This window comes from Phyllopteryx taeniolatus, chromosome 16 (assembly GCF_024500385.1).
Source record: "Phyllopteryx taeniolatus isolate TA_2022b chromosome 16, UOR_Ptae_1.2, whole genome shotgun sequence".
In the NCBI taxonomy this organism is placed as follows: domain Eukaryota; kingdom Metazoa; phylum Chordata; class Actinopteri; order Syngnathiformes; family Syngnathidae; genus Phyllopteryx; species Phyllopteryx taeniolatus.
In genome coordinates this window covers 2290863-2304180 of record NC_084517.1, presented here as the reverse complement: position 1 = coordinate 2304180, position 13318 = coordinate 2290863, and the positions used below count along the sequence as shown (strand labels likewise).

Here is a 13318-nt window from a genome sequence, read left to right as displayed (position 1 = left end):
CTCAGAAAATGGATGGATGGTGAGCATGCATACAGGTCATGGCGGGGGAGTGCATTACTCACTGTTTTCCTGGTGACAACAGTACCTGCATATTCCAGGTCTTTTTGAAGCTCTCCACAGGTGGTCCTTGGCTCTTGAACAACTCCTCTGATTACTCTGTCAGAAACCTTGAGAGGAGCACCTGATCGAGTCAAATTTATGATGTATTTTCACCCCAACCGTGCTCACTGGAACATTCAGAAGCTTTGATACGCGCCAGTAACCAATGCCATCGTTATGTTTTGCAACAATTACTTTGCTCTTACCAATCATGAAATGTGTCGACTCACACCTTGGCAATAAGACCTTTTTGTAGGTCATCAATTAGGACTGAACCAGCTGAGATTCATTTGCATTGCGAAGGGGCTGGATTGCTGTTTAATTGATTTCCATGCCTTTTTGCACCTCCCTTCATGTGTTCAATACTTTTTCCCCGTGTCATTTCACATTATTAGACACATTAATTTCTGATGTTATTTGTTCTACTTTCTTTGCATGTATGGATTACTTGGGTTGTTCCCAACATCTGGTGAAAATGTCACATCAATAGCACCTTTGGAAATATAGTGAGAAAAATGGTGACCTGTTAAATACTTATTTCAGCCGCTGTATGTGTTTTGCGATTGGCAGGCGACCAGTTCATGGTGTACTTAGTCACCTAAGATTGGCTCCAGCAAATTTGTGTCCCTAATGAGGCCAAGTGGTCTATAAAATGGATTAAAGTATGATAACTCAAATATTGGGACATATGGCTATAAGAGAGTTAAATTATGATTTGTTCACTCTTTTGGGAATACTTTATAGATTTTAGGTCGGATTATTATTATTTTTTTTAAAGCACATTACATATTGATAAACCAGTTTTAAAGCACAGACATCTCTCTACTGACATTGAGATTAAAACACAAATAATGACTTATCTGTTATTGCTGCTTTCTTGAACCAGTTCTTGGGATTTAAAAATTGTGGCATTTTATTACAGAATCACTCAAATGAACATTTTACTTCATAAATACAGGCTTTTGTGCATCTGAATGTCTGACCATTGCTAAACTATTGTTTCTAGTTCTTTGACATTGTTCTATTCTGTTGCCTAGGATGCAATGATGTCATGCTGTAAGCGTGCAACAGTGAACACAGGAAGCGAGCGTCATGTCCGATATATGGCATAGTTTTACTTCACATTTTTCATTACAGAGTAAATCTTAATTCTAACACAGGTATTGGAATTTTTTTTTAACATCAATAAATGAGGCTGCATTAGCTAGTGGATACTGCATAGACACGCACACACAAACATACACTCACAGAATGACAAAAAAAATGACTAAGCTTTCCACTACAATATTTTGTGATTGCTGTGCAGCCACAGATTGTAATTTGATGATGTCTCTGAAAAGTCTTAAGTATTTCTTTTTATTACCTGCTTCCAGACTCACTCAAGTTCTCACATAAACAGAGTTCCCTGTAGTTATTATAATGGACTACTCTAATACTCTTCCACTACATCACTATTGCTGCTGTGTGCAAGAGGAAGCCCAAGAAAGAAGATCAAATCTGTGAATAGAAATATTTGGAGGTTGATGGATTTATGATGCAGACTGTTGAAAAAGTGTTATTCTGTATGAACATTGGAGCAACAGATCAAGCCTATATCAACGTACTTAGCATCATTGGGACCATTTTATCTGATGGGTAAAGACAAAGTTTAAATATATTATCCTTAGAAGTGCTCAATTTATTTAAAAATAAAGGAGGCCTTTCTCAAAAAGACAATTTGGCATCTCTTCAAAAACAATCTAGGTTGCACAGTAGAGCAGCTCACATTTCACCTGGACATCCCTCAAGGTAGTGGGTAAGAGAAGTCCTGTTTCAACTGAAAATGTCGACCCTGTGTCAATCACCTTACTTCCCATTTACTGCCATTTGTCTAGATGGGCATCCTGGCCTAGATAATCTTAGCCACACACTAGATGGGAATGTCTATGAAAGCAATAAAGTAACACACTGCGGCAAATTTACAGACATCAACGAATAAACCATCACGGTCATTGAAATGTAGGGCTACTAATTACAGAGCCCCAGGAGAGCAATCAGGTTGTTCACACTAGGGGGCTCATGCTGGAGGGTCTCACAGAGGATCCCAAAAGCCTGAAGTGCATTTTAACTGGCCTTTGATCATGGGGAATGCTTGAAATTAGCTGGACCTTCACGTCTCCCTTCACCCGACGAGGGCCACAAGGAACTACTTGTGTGGGTGTGTGCGTGTGAATAGGCCAAGAGAAAATGGGTGAATGTGTGTGATGAAAACTATCTCCAATTTGTCTTTAAGAAAAACTAAACCAAATGCACACACACACCCACCTGCACACACACACTGTACATATAGCATCAGAAGTACAGAGCAGCCAGGATAAAACAGAATAGGACCGCAGCACACAGTGGGACACGCACACACGCACAGTCCTGGCTGCACACACCAGCTACACAGGTAAACACCATAAAGAAAAAAACGATAATGTAGCATTATGTTAATAACCAAATTGTAGATGAACTTGAATTAGAGTAATGACAATAATATGGTCGCTGCTGCAGTGCTAACAGTGACTGCTTTTCCCTTATATTGGTTACACCTTTTTTCGTAATTAAAAAGAACCTTTGTTGACAAGAGGAGGAATTGAAGTGTGGCAGGAGTGGGGAGGGCTCGCTGGTAGGGGTGGTCTTGATAAAGTTCTGGAACTCTGGCTATTCTAGAACTGTTGGGCCAGCAACTCGCAGAGACGCCTTGACACAGAGTCCTTGCTGCAGCGCAGAGTCAGTCGGTACATCTGCGCACACACACGTACACAAAGACATTGTACTGTATGTACTCAACTGTAAATGCATGGTAGGAGATGACAATGTCTTCCAAATGTATGCATGTAAAAGTTGTTTAACAAAACAAGCATCTTCCTTTATCAAGTACAAAAAAAAACAAAAAAAACAAACAAAAAAAAAACTTCAGGACACGAGAACTGACTGTGATCCTAATAAACCTGTGGCATGCTGTGCGTATTATAATCGCTGAGGTGGTGGACAAAGGGATGACAGTAAATCTAATGTACAATGGAGGAAAAAGTCTGTGAACCGTTTGGAATTTCTTAAATTTCTGTATAAATTGTGAAATGTGGTCTGATCTTCATTTAAATCACAAGGATAAACAATCTGCTTAAACTAATACCACAGAAACAATTGTATATTTTCATATTTTTTATTGAAAATAAACATTTTGTTGTTGATTTGTTTCTGTGTTTTGGATCATTGTGTTGCAACACCCATCCTCTTTTAAGCGTCAGCTGTTGGATAGAGGGCTTCAAGTTCTTCTCCTCCCACCATGCTTCACAGTTGGAATAAAGTTGTGATATTGGTGTGCTGTGTGTTCCTCCCAAACAATTCCACTTTGGTTTCATCTGTTTAAAGAATATTTTGCAAGTAGTGCTGTGGAACATCCAAGTGCTCTTTAGCAAACTTCAAACGTGCAGCAAGACAGCAACAGCTTCCTCGGTGTTCTCCCATGAACCTCATTCTTGTTTCATGTTTTATGTATGGTAGATTTGTCAGAGATTTTGGCATGTGCCAGTTATTTGTCTTCAGCTGTCATTGTAGGGTTCTTTTTCTTTTTTTTTTTTTTTACCTCATTGAGCATTCTGTGCTCTTATGTAGACATCTTTTTAGGATGGCCACTCCTTGGAAGAGAAGCAACAGTGCTGAACTTTCTCCATTTATAGACAATTTGTCTAACGGTGGACTGATGAACATCAACACTTCACGAGATACTTTTCTAACCTTTTCTAGCTTGGTATAAGTTTATATATAAAGTCCTGACCTCAACCCAATTGAGAAGCTGTGGCCTGACCTCGAGAGCTATTCACACTAGACATCCCAGGAATCTTGCAGAACTGCAACAGTTTTGTAAAGAGGAATGGTCCAAAAAGTCATCCTGATCGTTGTACACGTCTGATCTGCAACTACAGGAAACATTTGGTTGAGGTTATTGCTGCCAAAGAAGTTCAACCAGTTATTAAATCAAAGGGTTCGCTTACTTTTTCCTCCGTCCTGTGAATGTTTATGCTTTATACAAAAATGAAAACATAAGTGTGTGTGTCATTACTTTTAGCAGACTTATGGCTGCACGATTATGGCAAAAATAATCACGATTATTTTGATCAATATTGTAATCATGATTATTACTCATTATTCCTCGTTAGGGAAAAATCTTTATTATTGCACTAATTTTCAACAAACTATGTAGCACTTTTCAGTGCAAAATGAATCTTTAAATAAGAATAAATGTTAGATAATTAAAATAAATGTACCCAAAAAGATTCTACTTTATTAAGGGCTAACTGAATAAATATGCTTTTACAAAGTGCAATCAGGAATTGCAACTTAATAGAAGCAAATACAGTTAAAGCAAAAAAGGGTAACACGGGAGTGGATGTTGACTCCCGCTCCCTCCCACTCCCAGAGGTTGATTCAACTCCCAATCCCAAGTGAGTGCTTAAAAAAAATACCACTCACTCTCAATTCAAAGTGTTAAAAAAATAAAAAAGATTCCCACCAAATACAGTTTAAAAAAAAGAAAAAAAAAGTTTTTGAAAAAAATCCCACTCCCACAGATATTGATCCCAATTTAAAGCCAAAATTATACTGACTCCCACCTCCATTCGCCACCCCACCCCCCCAACACTTTTTTTTTTTTAAACTCCCTGTCAACCCGCTCCGTTTTTCATCCTCTGTGTAAAATATGTTTGCCTTCGTCACGGCAATAAATACATTAAATTACCCGAATTATAAAGAAAAGTTTATTAACAAAAGCCATATCAGTCCCTTCGTTAAGCAATGTTTATTTTGATGCTGAGGGGAAATGTTCAAATTTCGATTTGATTAAAAACAAAATAACTATCATGATTTCACTCGTCGTGGTTTCCACTCACGTAGACTCCCGCCATCATGCTTTCCACTCCCGTCCATTCCCGGTGACGTTTTCATAGTTCCCGGTCCCGCTGACCTTCACCCCTACTCCTGCCCAATGCCGTGACTGATGGTGAAATTTACTACCTCCCCGCGGCAATCCTGGCCAGCCGAAAAGTAGAAATCGAGGCAGCCACTACAATGATTGTTAATAGTGTCGTACCGTGACACGCTGCATCTCCGTGAACGTGCTGAGAGGGCCAAACTCAAAATAAAAGCTTCATATAAATTACTATATTGGGCATCAATGCCATTTTAATTTTGAAGTTGGCCATGGAGCGCGGTGCCTTTAATGCCCTTAATGAAGCCTTAACCATACGTCCACCCCGAGTGGCTTGCTGTCTAGGTTGCGGGCACTGCTACAACTGAAGCACTTTTCATTTGCGTGCGCACGTGCGTATGCCTGGATTAAAGGAGGGTCTGCCCCAAATTCAAAACATTTTGTTGTTTGAATTTCTATTCTTATTGTTCGGTTTGAATTTATCTCCTCCTATTGGTTGAGGGCCTTCAGGTCCACTAAAAGCTCATCAGTTTGGTGAACTCACTTTCACACCAGCAGCCATACCTGAAACTGCATTCAGCCTTATTTTCAAAAAAGACATTTTGCAGCAATAGAGGACATGACCAACCTGCAAAGCCGCAGGTCAATCACTGGTTAAAGTATATATGTCATATGTTGTTATGACTGATTGACTTAAGGCTCTAATTACCTCATAAAATTTTACGCTTTACATATTATACACACACACACACAGGGCAAATTTAGAGTTATGGTCATAACTACAGCTTTTATCGTCCAAAGAAGGCACCAAAAAAAAAAAAAAAAAAAAAAATCAAACTATCTGTGGGTAAGTCTGATTGATGCCACTGAACATTTTGAGGGGTTAAAAGTAAAAAAATAAAATCATGACTTACAACACTTAAGAGCCTCAACCATGTTTTAGCTCGAATGAGTATGTTTTTTTTTCTTTTTTAAAAACAACTGCCATTGTTCCAAAAATGATCATGCGTACAAATCTATGTTGTTATGAGTTATAGACTTCTTCAAGGCTGTAATTACATCATATCAAATATTCCACTTGGAATTTGTTTATTATTATTATTTTTAATATGGCGTATTTAGAGTTATGGTCATACCACAATACTTTTATTGCCCATAGATTGCACCCAAAAAACTATTTGTGTATAGTCTGATGCCACTGAACATTTTCAGGGATTGAAAGTAAAAAAATATTCATATGACTTAGTTAGAACACTGAGAGCCTGTACCATGTTTTGGCTAAAATAACTCCCATTTTATTTTATTTTTTTAAACTGCCATTGTTCTAAAAATGATCATGCATACAAACCTATGTTGTTATGACTCATTGACTTATTCAAGGCTCTAATTACCTCAAAATGTTTCCACTGATTTATTTTTTTATATGTTCAGCATATTCAGAGTTATGGTCATAATACTGCTTTTATTGCCCATAGAGGCCATCAAAAAAATATAAACAATAAAAAGTATATACATATGGATAGGTCTGATGCCATTGAACATTTTGAGGGGTTGAAAGTAAAAAAATATATTTACATGACTTACTTATAACATATTTAAAAGCCTGAACCATGTTTTGTCTCAAAATGACTCCTACGTATGTATTGTTATAGTGATGTACGAGGGTTAACAAGGGGATGTTGTACCTGTGCCTGGGCATTGGGCTCCAGTCTTAGCAGACAGCCAACTTGCTGTCCCTTGGTCTGGATCACTCCAGCAGACACGTAGTTCTCTGGGTTTGGATCGACATTGTCCAGCAGGGCCGCTCCTAGTCCCAGTAGCTACAAGCAAGCGTAACACCACAAACATATAAAATGTGTGTCTGCTGAAAAACTACTGCTATCAAGAGTCATCGTAAAAGTAATGTGGTGCAGTTTTCACAAAAAATGTCCCAAAAACATATGACACACAGTACATATACATGGCTAGTGTGGCGACTAAACAACTATAAAGAGGAGGCACAAAGAGTGACACACCTTAGCCTTCAGTACTTCTGTGTCCATGCTGTGGTTGGCCTTGAATATCTTTTGCGCTTCTTGCTGAGGCCTGAGGGCAGTTCACACAAAAGCTTTACTAATAAACCTAAATAAAGAGACAAAATACTAACTGACCCCAAACTTACTGGCTAAGTTGTTTCCAACGTTGAAAGAAATCATTTGAGGACATTTCAGTTGGCTGGAAGAATTTGTTGATGGTGACGGGCAGCTTGAGGGAGAGGTTTTGCAGAGCTCCTCCATATCTGTAACACACAAATTAAATACACTGACATTGCTGGTCTAACACAATATTCCATTGTGCTTTCAAAAAGTTAATGTGCTCACTGAAAAACCTTAACTGGCTCGATTATGTTTAAATGTTATCAGCACAGATGACAATGATTGGTTTGTGATGTAAGCTGGAGGCCATCATTTTAGCCCTACGTAAGACAATGTAAAATCTTCACTGATCTAAGATCACACAATTGTGGTTGATTGGATAGTTTCTTCCAGCAACAAACTTTTTAAGTAATACAATGTGTGACTGATAGTGTCCCAATAAAATGACCACTTCACAAGTTGTACAATTTGGAGAACCAACCAACCAACCAAACAAACTAAATATTGATCTGCACCTTCAAGGCTAGCAATAACCTCGCCCTGCCATATCTTGCTGACCTCCTTCAGGTTGCCGTATCCTCCCACTCTCTCTGATCCTTGTCCTTGCTCGAACTCGCTGTCCCTTCTCCCCGTCTGTCCACCATGGACATGCTCGCCTCGACCCCCACCCTCCCTCCCCCTATTTGGACCTCACTACCACCTGATCTCCGAACACAGACCAATCCTCTTCAAATCCAAACTCGAGACACGTTTCCGGACTGCCTATTAATTTCCCATTACTCATTTGCCATTTTAATGGATGCTTTATGGTGTTATTTTTAATTGCTTGATTTCTTTTAATTATGTTTGTACAGTGATCTTGAGTGGCTTGAAAGGCACCTCTTAAAAAAAATAAAATAAAAATAAAAAATGATGAGGAGGATGATTGTTATTATTAGGGCCCGAGCAGCGAATGCTGCAAGGTACCTATTTTAATCGTAATTATTATTATTATCTAAAAGGTTACATTAGATGCATTAAAGTACAGTAAAACCATTCATGAGTCACATGCTGGAGTATGGCCTTTTTAAAAATGTGCGTATATGTTTAACTTACAAAAAAAAATTTGTTCTTATTTGCATGTTCTTCTTCCCTTGTTGCTAAATTGCAAACTTCTGAAGTGGACTTTCAGATTTGTGACTGTGAGATAGAAAGTACGTAAGCTTGCGTTTACCTCCTGTATCTCCAGTGAAAGGGCATCCAGTCTGCTTTTTTTTTTGCATCCATGATTATTGTGACAAAGCTTTTCAAGTTTTCTTTCTGTTGTTGAAGTAGTGCTGTGAAAATGACCTGTTGTTGCAGTAGTTCAATCACCTGCTGTATCAGCAAGACAAACTTGTCCACTTTCACATCTGCCTTTCGTGGCAATAAACAGCAGCATTTTGAGACTCGGCAGTTGTCTGGTTCTCCGAGTTGTTCCCAAAAGATGGATAAGTGACGTGCAGGTTCCGTGAAAGCGCTAGGTAGTGGGTACCCATCTTAGCCGTTTACATTAACAACACGTAGCAACAAAAACAGCTTGGAGGTAAAATTAGCTTTGCGGCAAAACTTGCGCTTGGTCTGATGAGGTCAATAGAACGGTGCTGCCCCATTATATCACTTCTAGGCGACACAGTAAGTGAACTACAATTCCCAAATAACTGTTTGAGCTTTCTGTATCAGTTCTGTATCTATGGGTTTATCCAAATTAATTACATTTAAAATTAATGCTGAAAGCTCATGTATGAAATGATTTAAAGACAAAAACAAAGGAGATTTTTGCTATAATTATAGTTTTAGCTCATTGTGCAAACAAAATGTTTTTGTTAGTTAACGTTTTTTTTTTTTAAAAAACACGTTTATATTTTAAGGGATCTCCTTTGATGTGTGTCCCGCATCTGAGATGCACAAAAATTAGCAGGGACCAAGGACGTATAATGTGAGATAAATCTAGGATGCAGAGCTACCGCTTAAAGTACTCCGGCGTATGATTTTTTTTTTTTGGGGGGGGGGGGCGACAGGGCTCTGTAGTACAACTAATTTGGTCCCATATGCACCCTAATTTCTGAATGATGCGGCAAAAAAAAAAAAAAAAAAAGTAATAAAAATAAAAACTGTGTACTTGTACGCCTGGCCATTTGAAGAAGAAGAAAAAAAATCTGACTTGAAAGCAGAACCATGTAACCCATCGTGGTCTCTAAACCATCCATCCATCCATCCATTTTCTGAGCCGCTTCTCCTCACTAGGGTCGCGGGCGTGCTGGAGCCTATCCCAGCTGTCATCGGGCAGGAGGCGGGGTACACCCTGAACTGGTTGCCAGCCAATCGCAGGGCACATAGAAACAAACAACCATTCGCACTCACAGTCATGCCTACGGGCAATTTAGAGTCTCCGATTAATGCATGTTTTTGGGATGTGGGAGGAAACCGGAGTGCCCGGAGAAAACCCACGCAGGCACGGGGAGAACATGCAAACTCCACACAGGCGGGGACGGGGATTGAACCCCGCACCTCAGAACTGTGAGGCTGACGCTCTAACCAGTCGGCCACCGTGCCGCCATCTCTAAACCAATCATAGATATTGAAGGGCCGGAACTCTCCTTCTGATTGGCCGTCTGCATGTGTGTGTGTGTCTGTGTGCGCACGTGTGCTTTTGAAATGCGGGCGCTAGCGTACAAGCTAAGCTACCGTAATTTCTCGTGTATAATGCGCACCCATGTGTAATACGCACCCCCTAAATTTACCTCAAAATTCTAGAAAACCCTTCTGCCTATGTATAATGCATTTTTTATGCATGATTTTGCTTCTACCCATATGATCAAAACGAAGTATATTTGTATTTTGTTATTTTATTATTATTTTTTTTTTCAAAGAATTATTCTGAAGTTAAGCACTTCGTTTGAACTCATATCCTTTTTTTAATTTACTTGCTCTTATTTTGAAATTTAAAGCCCTACTTTTATTTAGTAAATTAGAAAACACACAGTTGTGCTCATGTTTGATTACCCAGCAGAGTTTGTAAGATGGGTACAATTCTTTAAAGAAAACATGAAGGACCAGGGGAAACGCATTTAGTTTTATTTTAAATGGGATTAAAATCAAACGGTGAAGCATTTCAGAAAAGCATTATCATTAAACATAACATAACCAAAGAAATTAATGATGGTTGTTGTTCAGTCAGTCATATTTAAAAAATAAATAAATAAATATTCTGCCAGGGTATGTAACTTTATCAGCACAAATGTACATATATGCAGTCATACGTACCTGTCATATTGGAATGAAAGTGTAGGCTACACCTTTTTTATAACCACGAGGTGGCGGTGGCATTTTGGAATGAAAGTGTACAGTTTTACACTAGATGGGGGCATACATTTATAAAATGTGAAAGTTTTTCTCATTTCCCGTCATCTTGAAATTACGGAACTCTTCACCCAAACAATGCAAATACAAAAGTGACAGCGTATATGGCACATGTATGCTCACATTATATACAGTATAGCGTCATTAACTAATCTAAGAGATCTAAGAGAAAGGCTGCAGCCTTTTAAAAAGTAGTACAAATCTTGAATCAAACCGGGTTGCTTTGATATACTTGTGTCACTATTAATGTTGCTACTTTGCACTTTTTCGTAACGAACTGGAAACTTGATTGGCAGTATATTTATTGCCTGTTAAGGCATTGATGACTGTTTATACCTCTGTGCCAAATGTCAAATATCTGTTTAAGTGCAATTTTTATGAACAGAGGTTGAGTCTGTTTTATTTAGATTTTTTCATAAAAGATAATTTATTTATTGTTCTACATTACAATGTCAATGATGAATATTCTTAGAATTAGAATTAAAAGTGAATTGTTCTTAAAAAGGATGTCCATGAATTATTATTTAATGTATCGGTGGCATAAAAAAAACGATACTACCGTGTGTCGTGATAGTTTTTGGGAAAATATATCGTCCTAAAAAATTTGCTATCGTGCCAGGCTAAACAGAATATATTGAGAGAGAGCAAGAGCAATGGATTACATAAAAACAGTATAAAAAAATTGAGTAACAATTATAATCTGCAATACAGCGAGACCGCGAAACAAGAACCATAATATAACTGAGGATTACTGTATTTGTATTCCATGATGATAAGTTGCAGGGACTCATTTCTCCCGGGTTGGGACTCAATTGTTTCCATGAGGCGAATCCCGGGACTCACATGGTCTCAAGTGTTTAGTATAATAACCTTGGTGACCACATTAATTACTCCTAATGTTGAGATTTAAAGGTGTTTTATTGTTTTTAACTTCATCACATCTGTTTATACCTGTATGACAATTAATATTTAACTGTTACTTAAAACTGTATATTAAGTAAAGACTTTACGATGGCAACCCAATATAATTGATATCAATGGGAAATGCTTTGAAAGAGTACCAAATCGCAGGTCGCTTCTTTATTGGAAAGTATTGTGGTCATACATCGGAGTACCACTTTAGTGTTCTGACATTAATTTATTCAGATTTCCAATTCTTATTTGACTTTCAGCTCACTTGAACTTGATGTTGAGTAGTGGCGCATCGGAAAAGTCCGTCAGACACTCGATGTTGAGGACCTGCTGGATCTGGGCTCCTCCCTCTACCAGTGCTTCCACTGGTTTGGTTTGAACATTAAGCTGTGGTTTGCTGTCAAGGACCATTAAACAGATGCGACACAGGTTCAAACACCTAACTGGAAGCTAGACTAGATTTTTTATTTGTAAGGGAGATAAAAAAATACAAATAAAAAAAACCCTCTGCACTTAGAAAACTTAAAATGTTTTCATCTAAACACAATATGATGCTGGCATTATTTAACATATTTCAACCAAGACATATTGGTTAGCAATGGCAGAATATCATGCTGGTCCAAATGTATCCCGTCAAAAGCTATTTATTGACAGTCAAGAGAAATGAAAGGATATGAGACTGGAGCTCTCCGGGACAGCTGACTGTGGTGGTGAAGCTGGCAAATTGCACTGACGTCTTGTTGCCATAGAACAAGTACATTCTCCCTATGAGAAAGACACAATTTGTTGATTAACAGACAGCAGGCTAAGTCAAGAAACCAAGTCACCTCCCTTTGATCGCCATGTATAATCAGCACATTAAAGGCAAGCTTTGCAACATTTTGTCATAGTCGTTAAAACTGTCAGTATGTCAAGACAAGAGCACATGAATAAAATGAGCCGTGAAAAAAGTTGCGATTTGTGAGAAAGGGCGTGATTGTCTCTGTCAATCATGTAACACATTCGCGGGCACACTCATAGCAAGCACAACCTGGCGCCGCCGCCCTATTATCTTAGGCTTCAGAAGCTTTGCTGAAATTTTGGCAGAATATCCAACTCTGGAAAATAAATGAATGCATACAGACCCTTTCCAAAAAAATGTGAATATCATGGAAACATTTAATTATTTACATAATTCCATTCAAAAAGTTAAAACTTTCATAGATTATACAACCCCAATTCCAATGAAGTTGGGACGTTGTGTTAAGCAAAAACAGAATAGAATGATTTGCAAATCATGTTCAACCTATATTTAATCAAATACAGTACAAAGACAATATATGTAATGTTCAAACTGATAAACTATTGTTTTTAGCAAATAATCATTAACTTGGAATTTTATGGCTGCAACACGTTCCAAAAAGGCTGAGACAGGTGGCAAAAAAGACTGAAAGTTGAGGAATGCTCATCAAACACCTGTTTGGAACATCCCACAGGTGAACAGGCTAATTGGGAACAGGTGGGTGCCACGATTGGGTATAAAAGGAGCTTCCCTGAATTGCTCAGTCATTCACAAGCAAAGATGGGGCGAGGTTCACCTCTTTGTGAACAAGTACGTGAGAAAATAGTCTAACAGTTTAAGGACAATGTTCCTCAACGTACAATTGCAAGGAGTTTAGGGATTGCATCATCTACGGTCCATAATATCATAAACGTTGAAAGGTACATACAGGTTTTGGAGAAACATATGCTGCCATCCAAGCAACGTCTTTTTCATGGATACCCCTGCTTATTTCAGCAAGACAATGGCAAACCACATTCTGCACGTGTTACAACAGCATGGCTTTGTAGTCAAAGA

The 13318-nt window shown here is 38.4% G+C and overlaps 1 protein-coding gene across 8 annotated transcripts in view; it reads right to left on the bottom strand.

The window, feature by feature from the left end:
* Nucleotides 1-1189: 1189 nt before the first annotated feature.
* The window catches only part of ap2a1 (adaptor related protein complex 2 subunit alpha 1), a 63632-nt gene continuing 51503 nt past the window's right edge, over nt 1190-13318 (bottom strand). For 7 of the 8 annotated variants that reach the window (XM_061748457.1, XM_061748458.1, XM_061748456.1 and 4 more), the window contains 6 exons: nt 12160-12246; nt 11747-11873; nt 7215-7331; nt 7069-7138; nt 6739-6873; nt 1190-2867 (listed from right to left, as the gene is read on the bottom strand). In XM_061748457.1, coding sequence (XP_061604441.1) covers nt 2790-2867; nt 6739-6873; nt 7069-7138; nt 7215-7331; nt 11747-11873; nt 12160-12246 — 614 coding nt within the window. In that variant the 3' untranslated portion in view covers nt 1190-2789. Of the gene's footprint in view, nt 2868-3934; nt 4047-6738; nt 6874-7068; nt 7139-7214; nt 7332-11746; nt 11874-12159; nt 12247-13318 lie in introns of all 8 variants that reach the window. The other variant, XR_009784653.1, reaches the window with a different exon arrangement.